The sequence below is a fragment of the Fusarium oxysporum genome, chromosome 2, assembly GCF_000149955.1.
Source record: "Fusarium oxysporum f. sp. lycopersici 4287 chromosome 2, whole genome shotgun sequence".
Taxonomy (NCBI): Eukaryota; Fungi; Ascomycota; class Sordariomycetes; order Hypocreales; family Nectriaceae; genus Fusarium; species Fusarium oxysporum.
In genome coordinates, this window is record NC_030987.1 from 1,296,411 (window position 1) to 1,308,625 (window position 12,215).

Consider the following 12,215-nt stretch of genomic DNA (forward strand, 5'->3'; position numbering starts at 1 on the left):
TGGAGGTTTGCTCCAGGCTGTCTCCATTTCCAGCCACACGGGGCGCGTCTTTTTTGTAGTGCACGGACCACTTATACAGCTATTTCAGAACTTCCATCTTTTGAAAATTTCCTTTTCCTTCATCAACACATTCCTTTTCTCTCTCCATTCTCTACAAACATGCCACAACGCTCAGATCGAGCAACGGCTTTGTCAAGGCGGCGCCAATAGCGTCTGCCACCTTGCTATACCTCGAAAGTACTCGCTTTGTGCGTTGCTTTCACTCGATTGCAGCCGCCAATCCTTTTGGGTAAGTCTCTCTTTGTTCTCCCTCCACCACCTCGCATGAAGAGATATGTTGTCGCCCCAGGCTGAGGAGGTTCGACAAGCCTCCTGTGCTGATTGACTTCGTCCTGTGCCAAATGGACAGAACTGATTGATCCCAATCATCTTTGTTTCAAAGTTTGAACCATCCAACCCGAACAAGGGCTAACCAGGTCAAAGTTTAGGCTGCACTCTCTGATCCATGCTGTAAGACTCCCTTCAGCATCTTTACAACCCCTCCGATACGCCGTGATGCACTTTGCTATCTGGTACTATCAAATACCGACTCTCATGACGGATAAAAACGATAGCCTGAGCGCATTCGACTGCACGCTTGCTTTGGACAACATGTTGGAACGTGGAACTAACATGCGACAAGGCAGCTGCTTCGAACATCACGTCTTTGGACTCGGTTGCATGCGACAAATCAGCATCAGGTAAGAACAAACTTTTATTTCTTATTACTCGCAACATCAAATGCTATGATGAAGAAACTTACATTCCATGCTAAATCCGAATGTCCATGTGGAGCAAACTAAGAGCTTTTCATCTTTCGACTGACTTGCATTTGTCTTTCTATCTTTTACCTATTTACACCATCTGCAAAGACATAAAGCTAACATTGCTTGAGATATCCAGGTTCTTGTTTCCAACATCCCCAAGCTTGATCCTATTCTTGGTATGCCTCGACCTCTGGTGAGTTCCATCTGCACAGTCGTTAGCCTTTGATGTCATAGTATGTTGTGTAAGACGTACGAGAAGAATTTGCCGCTCAGCTCTTTGAGCGGGTCTGCGACAAACTTGGCCATAACATTTCCTGGCTGTTCGGGCTTGAGCAAGATGCCCTTTTCTTTGGCTTCAACGAAGGAATCGTATTGCGCCTTGTTCATGGACGATTGGCCTTCCGATCTCAGCACGCCTTGCATCTCAGTGTCAACTCGACCTGGTGCAATGGCGACACTTGTGATGTCAGGCTCTTCGAGCGCAATGTGAGCCGAGACAGAATTGTAGACAGCCTTTGATGAACCGTAACTTGACCAGGCAGCATATTGCTTAGCTGCTGCTCCTGACGACACCCAGACAATGCAGCCTTTGGACTTGCGTAACTCTGTGATCGCAGCTTGCGCCTAGTTTTGTCAGTATTGTTCAAGAACTCGTAGAAGGCCTGAATTAGGATCTCCTTACCAAGGCAATACCGCTGAAGACGTTGATGTCATAAATCTTCCTCCACTCTTCAAGTGTGGTGTCTGCAAACTTCTTGGGCGCCAACATGCCATGATTGATAACCAGACCATCAACCTTGCCGAACGAGGATACAGCAAGGTCAACCAGCTTTGAAGACAGCTAGACAGCCTATATCAGTCTCGTAACTCACAAAAGTTTTTGATTGTGTCACACCTGAGGTTCGACAATATCTCCAGCAATGAATTGGACCTGTTCAGGATGCGATTTCTTCAACCCCTCCAATGGTTCAGATGATCGAGCCGTAATAACGACCTTGTGGGATTGGTTAAGCAGGTAACGGGTAATGGCAGCGCCAATGCCCTTACTGGCACCAGTGATAATGAATACTTTGGAGCTCATGTTGAGGAATCTGCTGTGTGACTGATATTGTTAGTGTTCGGTGAGTACCTGTAACTTGGCACCTTTTTGAAGCTCCAGAGAGTGGGGGTTCTTGGTGATGAGTGATGGTGGGGTCAATTTTGGAGCTTCAATCCAGTCTACCCTGTATCGTTGTCACTCACGTCATCGGTTCTTTCTTGGTAATAGCCCGCCTGCATCAGCTGAGATCTTGTTCCGTTTTATCAATTATACAATAGATCTCTAATCTTAATACTTGATCCCAATGGCCTCGACGGTGATTGTTGGAGGTGGCATAATCGGCATCGCGACAGCTTATTACCTCTCGGAGCATCAACCGGGCTCAAGCATCCACCTTGTTGACTCGTCGGCAACGCTATTCGCCTCGGCATCTGGCTTCGCTGGTGGATTCCTCGCGAGGGACTGGTTCCATGAAGATCTTGCGTCTTTGGGACCACTGAGTTTTGATGAGCATGAGAAATTGGCAAAGCAGTTTAATGGGAGGGAGAAATGGCTGTATGCCAACTCGGTGACTGTGAACTATGAGCTACCGAGAAGGAGACCCAAGGGTTCGACAGGTCAGGATTGGCTACGTGAGGGAGGAAGTCGTGCGGATGTGATAGAAGAGAGAGGAGAGGTAAAAGACAGGAATAGCCCGCCTTGGTTGAGGCGTATCAAGGGTGATGCTCTCAGCTTGGTTGATAATGGTGAAGGGACAGCTGTTCTGTAAGTCACTGTCATTTGGGACCGATATGTTCTAACAAATCATGTTCATAGAGACCCTCTAAAACTATGTCAGTTTCTCCTGGAAAGGTGTCGAGCAGCGGGTGTACGGATACATAACCCTGCCGTTGTTCTAAATGTAGGCGCCGACTGCCATGATGAGTTATCATATGTCCGTATTGGTTACACAGACTGCTCCTCAGAGACACATATCCCAGCTACGCGAATACTTGTCTGTACTGGGGCATGGACCCCGAGTGTTTTGGAGTCCATGTTTCCCGGATCATCTATCAACATACCCGTCGTACCGCTCGCAGGGCACTCACTCGTTGTACGCAATCCCACAGATATCGGGGATACGTACCACTCTGTATATACAAGCATGGACGACTTCTCACCTGAGATTTATGCTCGACCAAATGGACATATCTGGCTCGGTGGCGTGAACGCATCTCTCCGACTACCACCGTTAGCAACAAGTGCGAAGCCCATGGATGCGCCACTTGAGAAGTTGAAGAATCTGGCAAAGCAAATTATTAGAACCGATGGTGATGAATTGGAGGTTTTACGGACAGGCTTATGCTTTAGGCCTGTTTCAGAACGAGGAACACCCTATATCACGCGGATAGAGGATGTAGATCTACGGCAAGGCTACAGGACACGGAAAGGGAGCGATGGTGGTGTCTATGTAGCGACAGGACACGGGCCATGGGGGATCAGCTTGTCATTGGGAACGGCAAAGGTTATGGCTGAGATGATGCAGGGACGAGAGTTAAGTGCTGATATCAGTAAGTTGGGATACTGGCCGTGAACGAAGCTTGGGTAGTTGAGGTTGGATACAAAGCAAGTCACAGAGATTCGGATACATGAATAGCATCATAGCATGGAGTTAACTGAAGTAGCTTTTTTTATTGCATCTGAAATGGCAGGTAAAATTTCCTTGTAACTACTCTGCCAGACTCGCCATGCAAAGCACTCGTATGCCGCCCAAATCATTCCCCCGGTCGCGAGCCGATATCCTGACGATAGACTTATGATGTACCTAGGATATTTTATGATACCCTTAGGATGTATTAGGCAAGGGAAGAATGCCATCGCCTTTTGTTGGGACGAAATCCATGGGTACCATGAGCAGTCAAGTCATCCGCAATAAACTGTGGCATGTCTTGCTGGAAACGAAGATTGGCGGCGTCCAGCTCAGCCCCAGTGATGGCCTTGATGGTCAGCGCCTTGTGGAAGTCTCGATACTGCGAAGGTATCTCCGCCCACTGCTCCTCGTTAAAAGTGACCGACAGTTCGAAGCCAGCATTTCGCAAAGGAGCCATTACCTCTGCAAGCGTGATGAAGTCTCTCCAGGGAAGATACATTTGTATCTCAAGTTTCATCTTGTCCGTGAGTTCAACCAGCTCCCTCACGTAGAAGTACACATGGAATTCCACGGAGGTGGTGCCACCATGAGCATACTCCATCATCTCCCAACTGTTGAGCGCACTTTCTTTGAAGTATCTGGCTTCTTCCAAGAGCATAACAGCTCTCGCGCAAAGTTGGGGCATCTGTGATTTGTTGAGGGAGAAGTAAGTGGCACAATAAAGTGATAATTCTTCAACGGACTCGCTGCAAATGAACACAAAAAGCGTTTTCGATGCAGTTCGAGCAAAGGCGGACTGGTTCGTGCCCTTTTCCATTCCCTTTACATAATAAAAAAAAGAAACATCGTACAACTTAGGCATGTGGTAAGCGAATAAGTCATTTGTGGCAGTGTCTTGGGTGTTTGGAGCCGGCACGATCGAACGAGTGTATGCTTCGAACCTGCGTTCCTCGGGCGAGATGTGGCTCTCCTCATGATGTAGAATACCCGAGTTTGCTACAGTAACGCCAGGAGAATCCACTAAAGTAGCAGAATCTTGAGTTGCATGTTCTGGGCGATCGATATCCATGGGGACAGTTTCCGCATGCACTGGATGAGCGAACAGGGCGATGTCCCGAGAAGTAGCATGGAAGGACTTGGATCTCTTCCGAGGCAGCTACATCATAATATTAGAGAAGTCTCATCGGATTAAGATAGTCGAGAGCACTTACGCTGTGATGGAGATCCATGTTTACCGTTTTGATGCTTTTCAGGTGCGGAGTTTAGGGTTCATGTCTTCTCTTTTCTGCAAAATGACGGGCCTATACGTTTGTGATAAATGTCAGATACTGAGAACGAAAAAGGGAGATAAGACTTCGTACGATTGGAGAAGACTAGACTTACCAAATGAGATATTTCGCACTGCTTGACGCGGCCGTGTGAAGAGAACGAAGACCCGGGTTAACGAAAGGGTCAGGTGTAAACATGAAGAAGAAATAGAAATCGGAGCAAATATTATTAGTGAGGGGTAAGAGAATCCAAAAGTTCAGACGAAAATGCAGAACTGTGCTATCTGTGCCTGTTTGCCTCTACCAGTTCACGCACAAGGGTCTGTCATGTATATCGTTTGACGCTCTGATGGTCATAGCCGCTTCTTAGGGGGCGGTGAAAATAGCTAATCTAGAGGCATCTTAAGTCTATACTAAATTTGCCTAAGTTTACCTAAATCCTTTTATCACTTAGGATAGAAATCCTTCCTTTTCTTGCCTGCCGTAGCCTCTTTGTAGTTGACGTCTTTCATATCTTGTTTTGTTAGACATGTAATCTGTCTTAATTTTGTTTCATAGCGTTGTGATTTTGGCATTAATGGAAGCTTCTATTTCACGAGACAATCGCGAAGTTTCTTGATATCTTCGCTTCCAGCCCTACAGCATCCACCGACCAAGATGGCAGGCCAATTCCCTCTATCCTCCGTAGCCTTCACGACTGTTTCGAGTTGGTGTTCCCAAGATGAGCGCCTATGAGTCTCAACACCGTCTGGCATCTCCCACTTTTGTGTTGTTGTGTTGTAAACCTCTCCATTTGTACCATCAGGATACAGCACCAGTGCGGGCCACTCAGTAATCTTGCCCTTCTCGACCATACTGGCTACAGTGCGTTCGAAGATTTGGAGTAGCTGGTCAAGCTTGTCGACCTTGGTGCAGTTGATACCGATACCCCATGGCAACTTAGTTGATACTTCAGGATCCAGCATGGCCTCCACGGCGGCTTCGATGGAGTTGCCGTCTGGCATTTTGAGGTCTTTCTCAGGTGATAGACATGCCGTCCAGTAAGGGAGATCAGATAGTGTTGGTGTGGCGGCGAGAGCTTTGCGCATGGCGATGATCTCGTCAACGCGGGGAATAGTCTCAAGGGCAACATAGCCTACTCGCTTCTGTATATCAGAAACCTCAGCGAAGACCCCCAAGCGCTCACGGTGCCATGCCTCCAAATCAGCCAGGGAGTCGTGCTCAGCATCGTATTTCCCGCTATACTCCTGACCTGGAATCATGCAAGCTCCATAAGGCCCAATGCTCAGAGCGACACAACCCTTATCCCCCACAGCACGCTGAGCGATGCTGACAGCATCATCCAAAAACCGCGGAACAGTTTCACGAGGAATTCCCTCAGGGAAATCATCAGTGCGAGTGTCGGCGAAACCATGAAGGGAAACCTGATATGTCGCCGTGAGGAGCACGTCAACTGGGACAGCTCCGAAATCGCTCTGACATGATTGGAGGGTGGATTGGTCAGAAACAAGCAAATGAGACGACCAGAGCGGCGTTGAACGGGAGAAAGTGATAGAGTACTTGGACTCGAGAGAGGTACCGAGACCACCGTCAAGAATGAGAATTTTGGACGACATTTTTATGTTGGTTGTTGTGGTTGAGATTGAGTTTGTGCCCACTCTGTCTAAAGAAAAGAGAAAACTAGTGGATTGTCAAGACGCCCTTTATTGAGCACGAGTGCTTAGTCGGGAATAACATCATTTAGTCAAAGAAAATTGCTTATTATTGCAAAATAAAGGCTATTTGATGTCGCTTCATGTAAATGATCTGACCGGTGAGTTTGTGCAACACAACACTGCTGTCAAGTAATTCTCGCGAGGCTTGATCACAGACACAATCTGGCGATGCTGAAATGAAGTTTCATTTGACCACCCCTCAAGTCATCTGTATTATCGGAACGATAAAAAAAGGGCAAAGGAAGTCCAGTGATCAGTCGCTGAAGACAACCATGCCGAGATAATGGGCACTGTACCTAAAATGCTGTATTTCGAGGACATCGCCACTATATGTCCAAGCCCTTTCCGGGCCTCTGTGTTTGCTGCAAAGTAATGAAACACAAGTAATGATATACAAACCAGAGACAAGTTGCTAGTAAGTATTTGGTGAGTGTTCAGATTCAAAATGAGTGCAGGGACAAGGAACAAGGCTCGACAACGTCATCTGTTCAGTGATCTCGAGTGTTCGAGGATGCATTATCATTGTTCAAGATAAAGAAAATCTGTCAAACAACTACAGGAATATTTAAACTGAACCCTCATTCACTGCACTTCTTGTCTCTCGTCATCCTCAGATCAATCTCATCCGATCGACGATATTACCCACCAACCATACACTCGTCGACCGAGCTTCATTCCCCCTATGACACAAAACAGGAAATGTCTCTCCGAAGACTCTCTGGCCGTCGCGGATCTTATTCCGACGTTCTACAGCTAACCATCGGCGTTTGCATAGAGCCTATGGAAGGTTGTCCCAGCCACTGGATTCTCATGCTCACCGATCGAGACGCCGAGTACGCAACATGTTACCATTCCTTGGGTGGTCCCACGAAACGCAGGCCCTGGGAAGTTGTGATCGAAAGTGGGCGACTAAAAAGCTGGGACGTCGACCACTGGTATTACGTCGCTGAAATCTCAGCGCGACATGCACGAAAGGTAAATGCTTCTGCTAGAAGAATTCCAGGTGGGTTTTGTCAACGATGGGTCGTTAGTGTGCTCTGGGATCTGGAGCTGCAGGAAGTTGTTCCTCCTGGTACGACGGAGAGGATCGCTCAAGTTGTGGAGGAGGATCCTTATGCTGATGCGTCACCTGTTGTTGAGGAGCATGAGGGTTTCCATGACAAGATGTTTGACTGGGTAGAGAAGCATTGCTGGTCTAGGCTTGGGTCACCTAGACGATAGAGGGGCCTCATGGCGCAGGTCGCTACAGGTTCTCTCTCACTTCTTTGAGTCCATTACAGGTAAGTAAAGGTGTATATAAGCTATACGGTAAATAAAATGAACGAACTCGCAAGCCGGACGACGAAGCAATGCCTCATGAAAAGTCGAACTGAAGGCTATGAGTGACTATGCTCTAAATACAATTCTGTAGATAATTACGACGGCATGGTCAAATCAGGATCATAATGTGAGATGAAATTCGCTAACCTTTGAGAAAGTTGTCATAATTAGGCCTTCCTTAGGATAAGATACTAAAACTTGACCACTATTATCCTTTGTCCCGCGGAATCGTATCATATTGATAGCAAGCTTCTTATGAGCTTTATGGCTCACCCAGACCCTCGCTCATAGTCCGCCACTTGCTCTAGTCCAAGCAGTAAAGTGCCACATTGATGAGGCTTCGATCTCTAGTGATGGCAGAAAGGATACAGGCGTTGATCTTGTTCTTCTTGCCTTGTACCTCCATCTTGTACTTCTCAAAGGCACAGTCCTGAGCTCTGAGGTCATAAATGAAGATTGGATTCTGTTCTCCTCGTCGATGGACTCGTCCAGCTGCTTGCTCCTCCCATGATTTCCTCCACCATCGTCCACATCAGATGCCAACACTTGCAAACTGCAAGTTAAGTCTTGGACCATCAGTACCCCGACTGGCAGGCAGGGCAGGCGACGGCGCAGCTTGGGTTACCTTCTTGATGTGCGTCTAGACGACTCAATCATTATTGCTGATGAAAGCGTTTGGTTCCTGGACATCGTGGCAATTGCACTCACGAAAGTTATCATCCGGTTGATCACGATACATACAGTGGCCAACACGACAATTCCAACACCACCTCACCATCAAAATGCTGTCATATGGTATCAAGTACCACCTTAACACGTCGCGAAAGTGAGTTACGCCCCTGCTCTAGCAGCTGACACGGCTCAGAAACCTGCGCGAGAGCTTGGGCGTCAGTGTCGCCAGGAGGAGCGTCGTCGATGTCCTCCTGTCTCATGTACTCCGTGAGACCTTTGTGGGCAACCTTAAGCTGCACCAACATAGGATGATATGCGTATTGTTGAGCTTCGATGAGGTGCGTACAACCTGCAGCATCGTCTTTCTTGTTGCGTCGAAGGGGCCTTGCCACACGCCTTCTTGCTTCGTGATTTCTTGCTTCTCCTCCTCGACAAGATGAGTTGCTTGTAATCCATGAAAGCGTGATTGGCCTTTTGTCTGTCGTCCGAGTTGAGAGCGAAGTGTCGCACAATGCAGTCCTGGGCGGAAAGTGACATTGGATATTGGTTTCAAGAAGCTGGCTGCGTCGAGTATCTGGATGTGGCGGATCATGTACTTCCACATGGGATGTTGAGGGGCTTTCCCCTAACTTTCTTTAAGATCTTCTGGAATATTTTGAAGCTGGTAATAGGGTGCCCCTTCAGTAGACTCAGCAGGGCATAACCGTCCTCCCATATGTTGTCTAAAGGCGTTCCTGTTAAGGTTAGATAACCTTCGAATTGCTCGCGGAGTGCAGTGACGGCAGCAAATGTGCGGATGTTGCGGTTCTTGATAACATGAGCCTCGTCGAGGACCATGCATTTTCCGATCGGCTTCCATGGCTCTGACCCCAGGCTGCCAGAACTGAGGAACAACTCGGTCTCTTTGGGAAGAGGGTCGCCAGCACCACATTGTAGTCTTTGATGGTATCCTGGAACCTTGCGGCACGGTTCACCTCCGCAGTAAGATATGAATAGGATGTAATCGCGACCCGGTATTTCCGCAGGTCGAAAGGGGAATCAGATTCTCCTAGAAGGCAAATAGCAGGCTGATAGCCGTGTCTCACACTTTTCATGACAATGATCGATACCCTTGCCAGATATTTGTCCAACTTGCGGCCAGTCTTACTCCATCAAAGAAAGCATCAATCTCAACCATCCACACTGGTTATAACATGAAAGAGGTGCAACGATGAGTGAGGAGACATCTCCAGGCTCCCAGGACAAAGCAGCCACCGCGAGCGCTACCAGGGTCTTGCCGAGCCCTAGGGGACCCCGCAGTATCATGACCTTGAATGGGCCAGCATGTTGCCTATGTGCGGCGCAACATGTTTGGCGATCTATCACAAACTCTCAGTTAGTCGCTGAGTTAAGCTTGGTGCCATGAGATGAACTTACTATGACAGCCGTGAAGGGTGTTCAGGTAAGCAACGATGTTGTCTTCATCGAACCCTTCAACATCTTCATCGTCTTCGTCTTCCTCGTCGGTATCTATGGTCGCATTGGGTAGTCGTCATCTCCGTCTTCAGGACCATGTGCAGTATCTGCCATGTCGACGTCACGTTGTGTCGACAATCCAGACTCCCTCGAGGCACAACGACGCCTTAGCCACTCTCCATGAAATCGGTGAAGAGATGCGGGCCAGTCTTCGACCCTCTTTCCAAAGTCTGCGTTTTGGTCGATAGCGCTTGCATGCGAGTGATAATGGCATTGATATTGCCGCTCGTGTCTTTAGCCATTATGCACTTCACGCCGATGATGTCGGGCTCTGACTACAAATTTAGAAAACTCCATATAAACATTATTAGAATGCACGTTGTACAGGCGCACCAACGAGCAGATGCTGACTTGTTTGTGAAGAATGACAAGAAGTTGGCGATGTCTGCGAATCGTCGATAGAAAGGAGAGAGATGGGAATCCAGAAGGTGGAGTAAGTTGAACAAGAACAAAAAAATAGAAAGAGGTATAGACTCTCTAAACAAAAGTTGAACTGAATCATGAGAAGCAACGAGCTCATGGGCCACGGGTTGGTTGTCATGACTGAAGTAGGTGACTTGAAAACGACCTCAGATCAATCACTGACACTGTTTGACAAGTTTCTCTCTTGCTTGCCGTCACAAAAATCTATTTGAGTTGAAGAAGGAGTAAATGATAATGAGGAGGAAGGAAAATTCCAAACAGCAAACGAGGTAGTCCGAGCATGTTTATACCTTCATGATGCCCGACACCTGATGACAGTGAATCACAGTCAAATCAAGTGACCTTGCATGATGCTTGCTCAATATTGATCCATATCAATAATTTTATCTATTGTTCAAACGAAACAAATTGTTTTATTATGCATACCAAACAAGCTGCAACAAGAAGCCATTTCTGCCGATGGGAGCAAACATAGCTGCACGCTGGGTAATTCTTAGACACACATAAAGATAAGTAGACACCAGACGGGCTCTGAGTAATTTGTATCTTTGAGTGAGCTTTAATTGTTGATTGTTTTTTTCTCAAATGTTGGAGTTTTCATGGTTCAAATTTTGTGGTATGCAGTGTGTTTGCAATGCACTTCAGCCTGGTGCTTTCAGGTATAAATATGTTACTACTCTCCTGCCTTTGAAACCTTCATCCTTCTCCTTCTTCATAATTAATTACTAGCTCTCTTTGCCTTGAGATATTCTTATATATAAATAATCAAGACAGAGCTTTTTGATAGACGTATATACTCTCAGCTAAGTCGAATGAAACCTGACTACAATAAACGTATATGCCTGCACTACTGACAAACTAGACTTAGGATTGTATCCTAATCTCCCAGCTGGGGATGAGCTTATCAAAGACGTCAGGGTTGCCAAGGAGTATATTGAAGTCGGTATCAGGTTTGGAAGGCAGCCCGGCAAGTTCTCTCGCGAACGGGAAGACGATTCAGCCCAAGGTGAAGATACAACGGCAGACCGCTCGATGTGTCCATGGCCGCGGCTCAGGCGCCATGTGCGTCTTCAATCCAACCTAAAAACACTTTCTCAATCAAGCGAATTACTTCGTGGGATGACAATTTGATCGTGGACGTCTTTATCGTCGTCGAATCCCAGCAGAACAAGCGTTCTTTTATCCTGAGTTCTGGGAGTATCACTACCCACGCGAACAAGTAACAGAGAGCCAAGCACATCGACCCAACAACAGGACCAACAGGGCACAGATAATCAACAAATCCCTCCACGCTTTAAGTGTTGAGAATTACGACTCTCAGGCATACCCCTTGTTCTGGACCAGGCACCACCTCCAGCTGGTGGACTGCCACAACATCTGGCAACTCTTCGGCTACAGAGAAGAAAAACAACACTATCCTATGGGAAAGGATCACGCATTCACTTTGCGTATTGGACCCCTCTCCTCGAGGAAGCAATTGTGTCAGTGGCACAGATGAACCGCAACTGACATATCTCAGGATTCCAGAAGGAAGGACCATATGTTGTCGCCCCTCGCAACCGTGACGAGTCGTGGTCCAACACGGGGACGAGTTGATGAAGATTAGCACTGCTTACTGACTGTCTTATGGGCTGGAGAAACTGTGGGAAAATGCCACCTCATTTGGGAAACATTCAAGTTGAGGTTTGAATGACGGCCAGAGAACCTACAGAACAAGATCCACCTCATATGGGAAACATTCAAGATGAGATTTGAGAAGCCTGGGAGATTAAACCCATGCTATACGAGTTGGACTGACCAGGCCAGAAGGATACTATCGAGACACAA

General features: G+C 47.3%; 7 protein-coding genes across 8 annotated transcripts; 3 read left to right on the forward strand and 4 right to left on the reverse strand.

The window, feature by feature from the left end:
• Positions 1–807: 807 nt before the first annotated feature.
• On the reverse strand, positions 808–1,979 carry FOXG_06025 (uncharacterized protein). Of its 2 annotated transcripts, XM_018384518.1 has the most exons (4): positions 1,702–1,979; positions 1,489–1,647; positions 1,060–1,430; positions 808–1,010 (listed from the first exon to the last, which is right to left on the reverse strand). In XM_018384518.1, exons 1-4 carry the CDS (start codon positions 1,885–1,887, stop codon positions 974–976), a joined length of 753 nt encoding a protein of 250 aa, XP_018241621.1. In that variant the 5' UTR covers positions 1,888–1,979; the 3' UTR covers positions 808–973. The 2 variants fall into 2 exon arrangements, with proteins under 2 accessions (XP_018241621.1, XP_018241622.1); XM_018384519.1 differs by having other exon boundaries at positions 808–1,430.
• Positions 1,980–3,592, forward strand: FOXG_06026 (uncharacterized protein). The gene is made up of 2 exons (XM_018384520.1): positions 1,980–2,610; positions 2,662–3,592. The coding sequence occupies exons 1-2, from the start codon at positions 2,150–2,152 to the stop codon at positions 3,416–3,418; spliced, it is 1,218 nt and encodes a 405-aa protein (XP_018241623.1). The 5' UTR covers positions 1,980–2,149; the 3' UTR covers positions 3,419–3,592.
• A 77-nt stretch (positions 3,593–3,669) lies between these two features.
• On the reverse strand, positions 3,670–4,704 carry FOXG_06027 (uncharacterized protein; the record flags this gene model as incomplete). The annotated part of the gene is made up of 2 exons (XM_018384521.1): positions 3,670–4,631; positions 4,687–4,704. The coding sequence occupies 2 exons, from the start codon at positions 4,702–4,704 to the stop codon at positions 3,681–3,683; spliced, it is 969 nt and encodes a 322-aa protein (XP_018241624.1). The 3' UTR covers positions 3,670–3,680.
• Positions 4,705–4,961: 257 nt separating this feature from the next.
• On the reverse strand, positions 4,962–6,397 carry FOXG_06028 (homocysteine S-methyltransferase). The gene has a single exon (XM_018384522.1). The coding sequence runs from the start codon at positions 6,357–6,359 to the stop codon at positions 5,331–5,333; it is 1,029 nt and encodes a 342-aa protein (XP_018241625.1). The 5' UTR covers positions 6,360–6,397; the 3' UTR covers positions 4,962–5,330.
• A 760-nt stretch (positions 6,398–7,157) lies between these two features.
• FOXG_06029 (uncharacterized protein) lies at positions 7,158–7,679 on the forward strand (the record flags this gene model as incomplete). The annotated part of the gene is made up of 1 exon (XM_018384523.1): positions 7,158–7,679. The coding sequence occupies one exon, from the start codon at positions 7,158–7,160 to the stop codon at positions 7,677–7,679; it is 522 nt and encodes a 173-aa protein (XP_018241626.1).
• A 943-nt stretch (positions 7,680–8,622) lies between these two features.
• FOXG_19163 (uncharacterized protein) lies at positions 8,623–8,987 on the reverse strand (the record flags this gene model as incomplete). Its single annotated transcript, XM_018399353.1, has 2 exons — positions 8,623–8,647; positions 8,797–8,987. The coding sequence occupies 2 exons, from the start codon at positions 8,985–8,987 to the stop codon at positions 8,623–8,625; spliced, it is 216 nt and encodes a 71-aa protein (XP_018241627.1).
• Positions 8,988–9,796: 809 nt separating this feature from the next.
• Positions 9,797–9,978, forward strand: FOXG_19164 (uncharacterized protein; the record flags this gene model as incomplete). Its single annotated transcript, XM_018399354.1, has 2 exons — positions 9,797–9,824; positions 9,875–9,978. The coding sequence occupies 2 exons, from the start codon at positions 9,797–9,799 to the stop codon at positions 9,976–9,978; spliced, it is 132 nt and encodes a 43-aa protein (XP_018241628.1).
• Between the last annotated feature and the right edge of the window lie 2,237 nt (positions 9,979–12,215).

Coding starts and splice junctions, on each gene's coding strand:
- FOXG_06025 (XM_018384518.1), bottom strand. CDS start 1,887: ATGAGCTCCAAAGTATTCATTATCACTGGTGCCAGTAAGGGCATTGGC. Junction 1,648..1,701: donor GAGATATTGTCGAACCTCAG/GTGTGACACAAT, acceptor TAGGCTGTCTAG/CTGTCTTCAAAGCTGGTTGA. Junction 1,431..1,488: donor TCTTCAGCGGTATTGCCTTG/GTAAGGAGATCC, acceptor TGACAAAACTAG/GCGCAAGCTGCGATCACAGA.
- FOXG_06026 (XM_018384520.1), top strand. CDS start 2,150: ATGGCCTCGACGGTGATTGTTGGAGGTGGCATAATCGGCATCGCGACA. Junction 2,611..2,661: donor GGTGAAGGGACAGCTGTTCT/GTAAGTCACTGT, acceptor TCATGTTCATAG/AGACCCTCTAAAACTATGTC.
- FOXG_06028 (XM_018384522.1), bottom strand. CDS start 6,359: ATGTCGTCCAAAATTCTCATTCTTGACGGTGGTCTCGGTACCTCTCTC.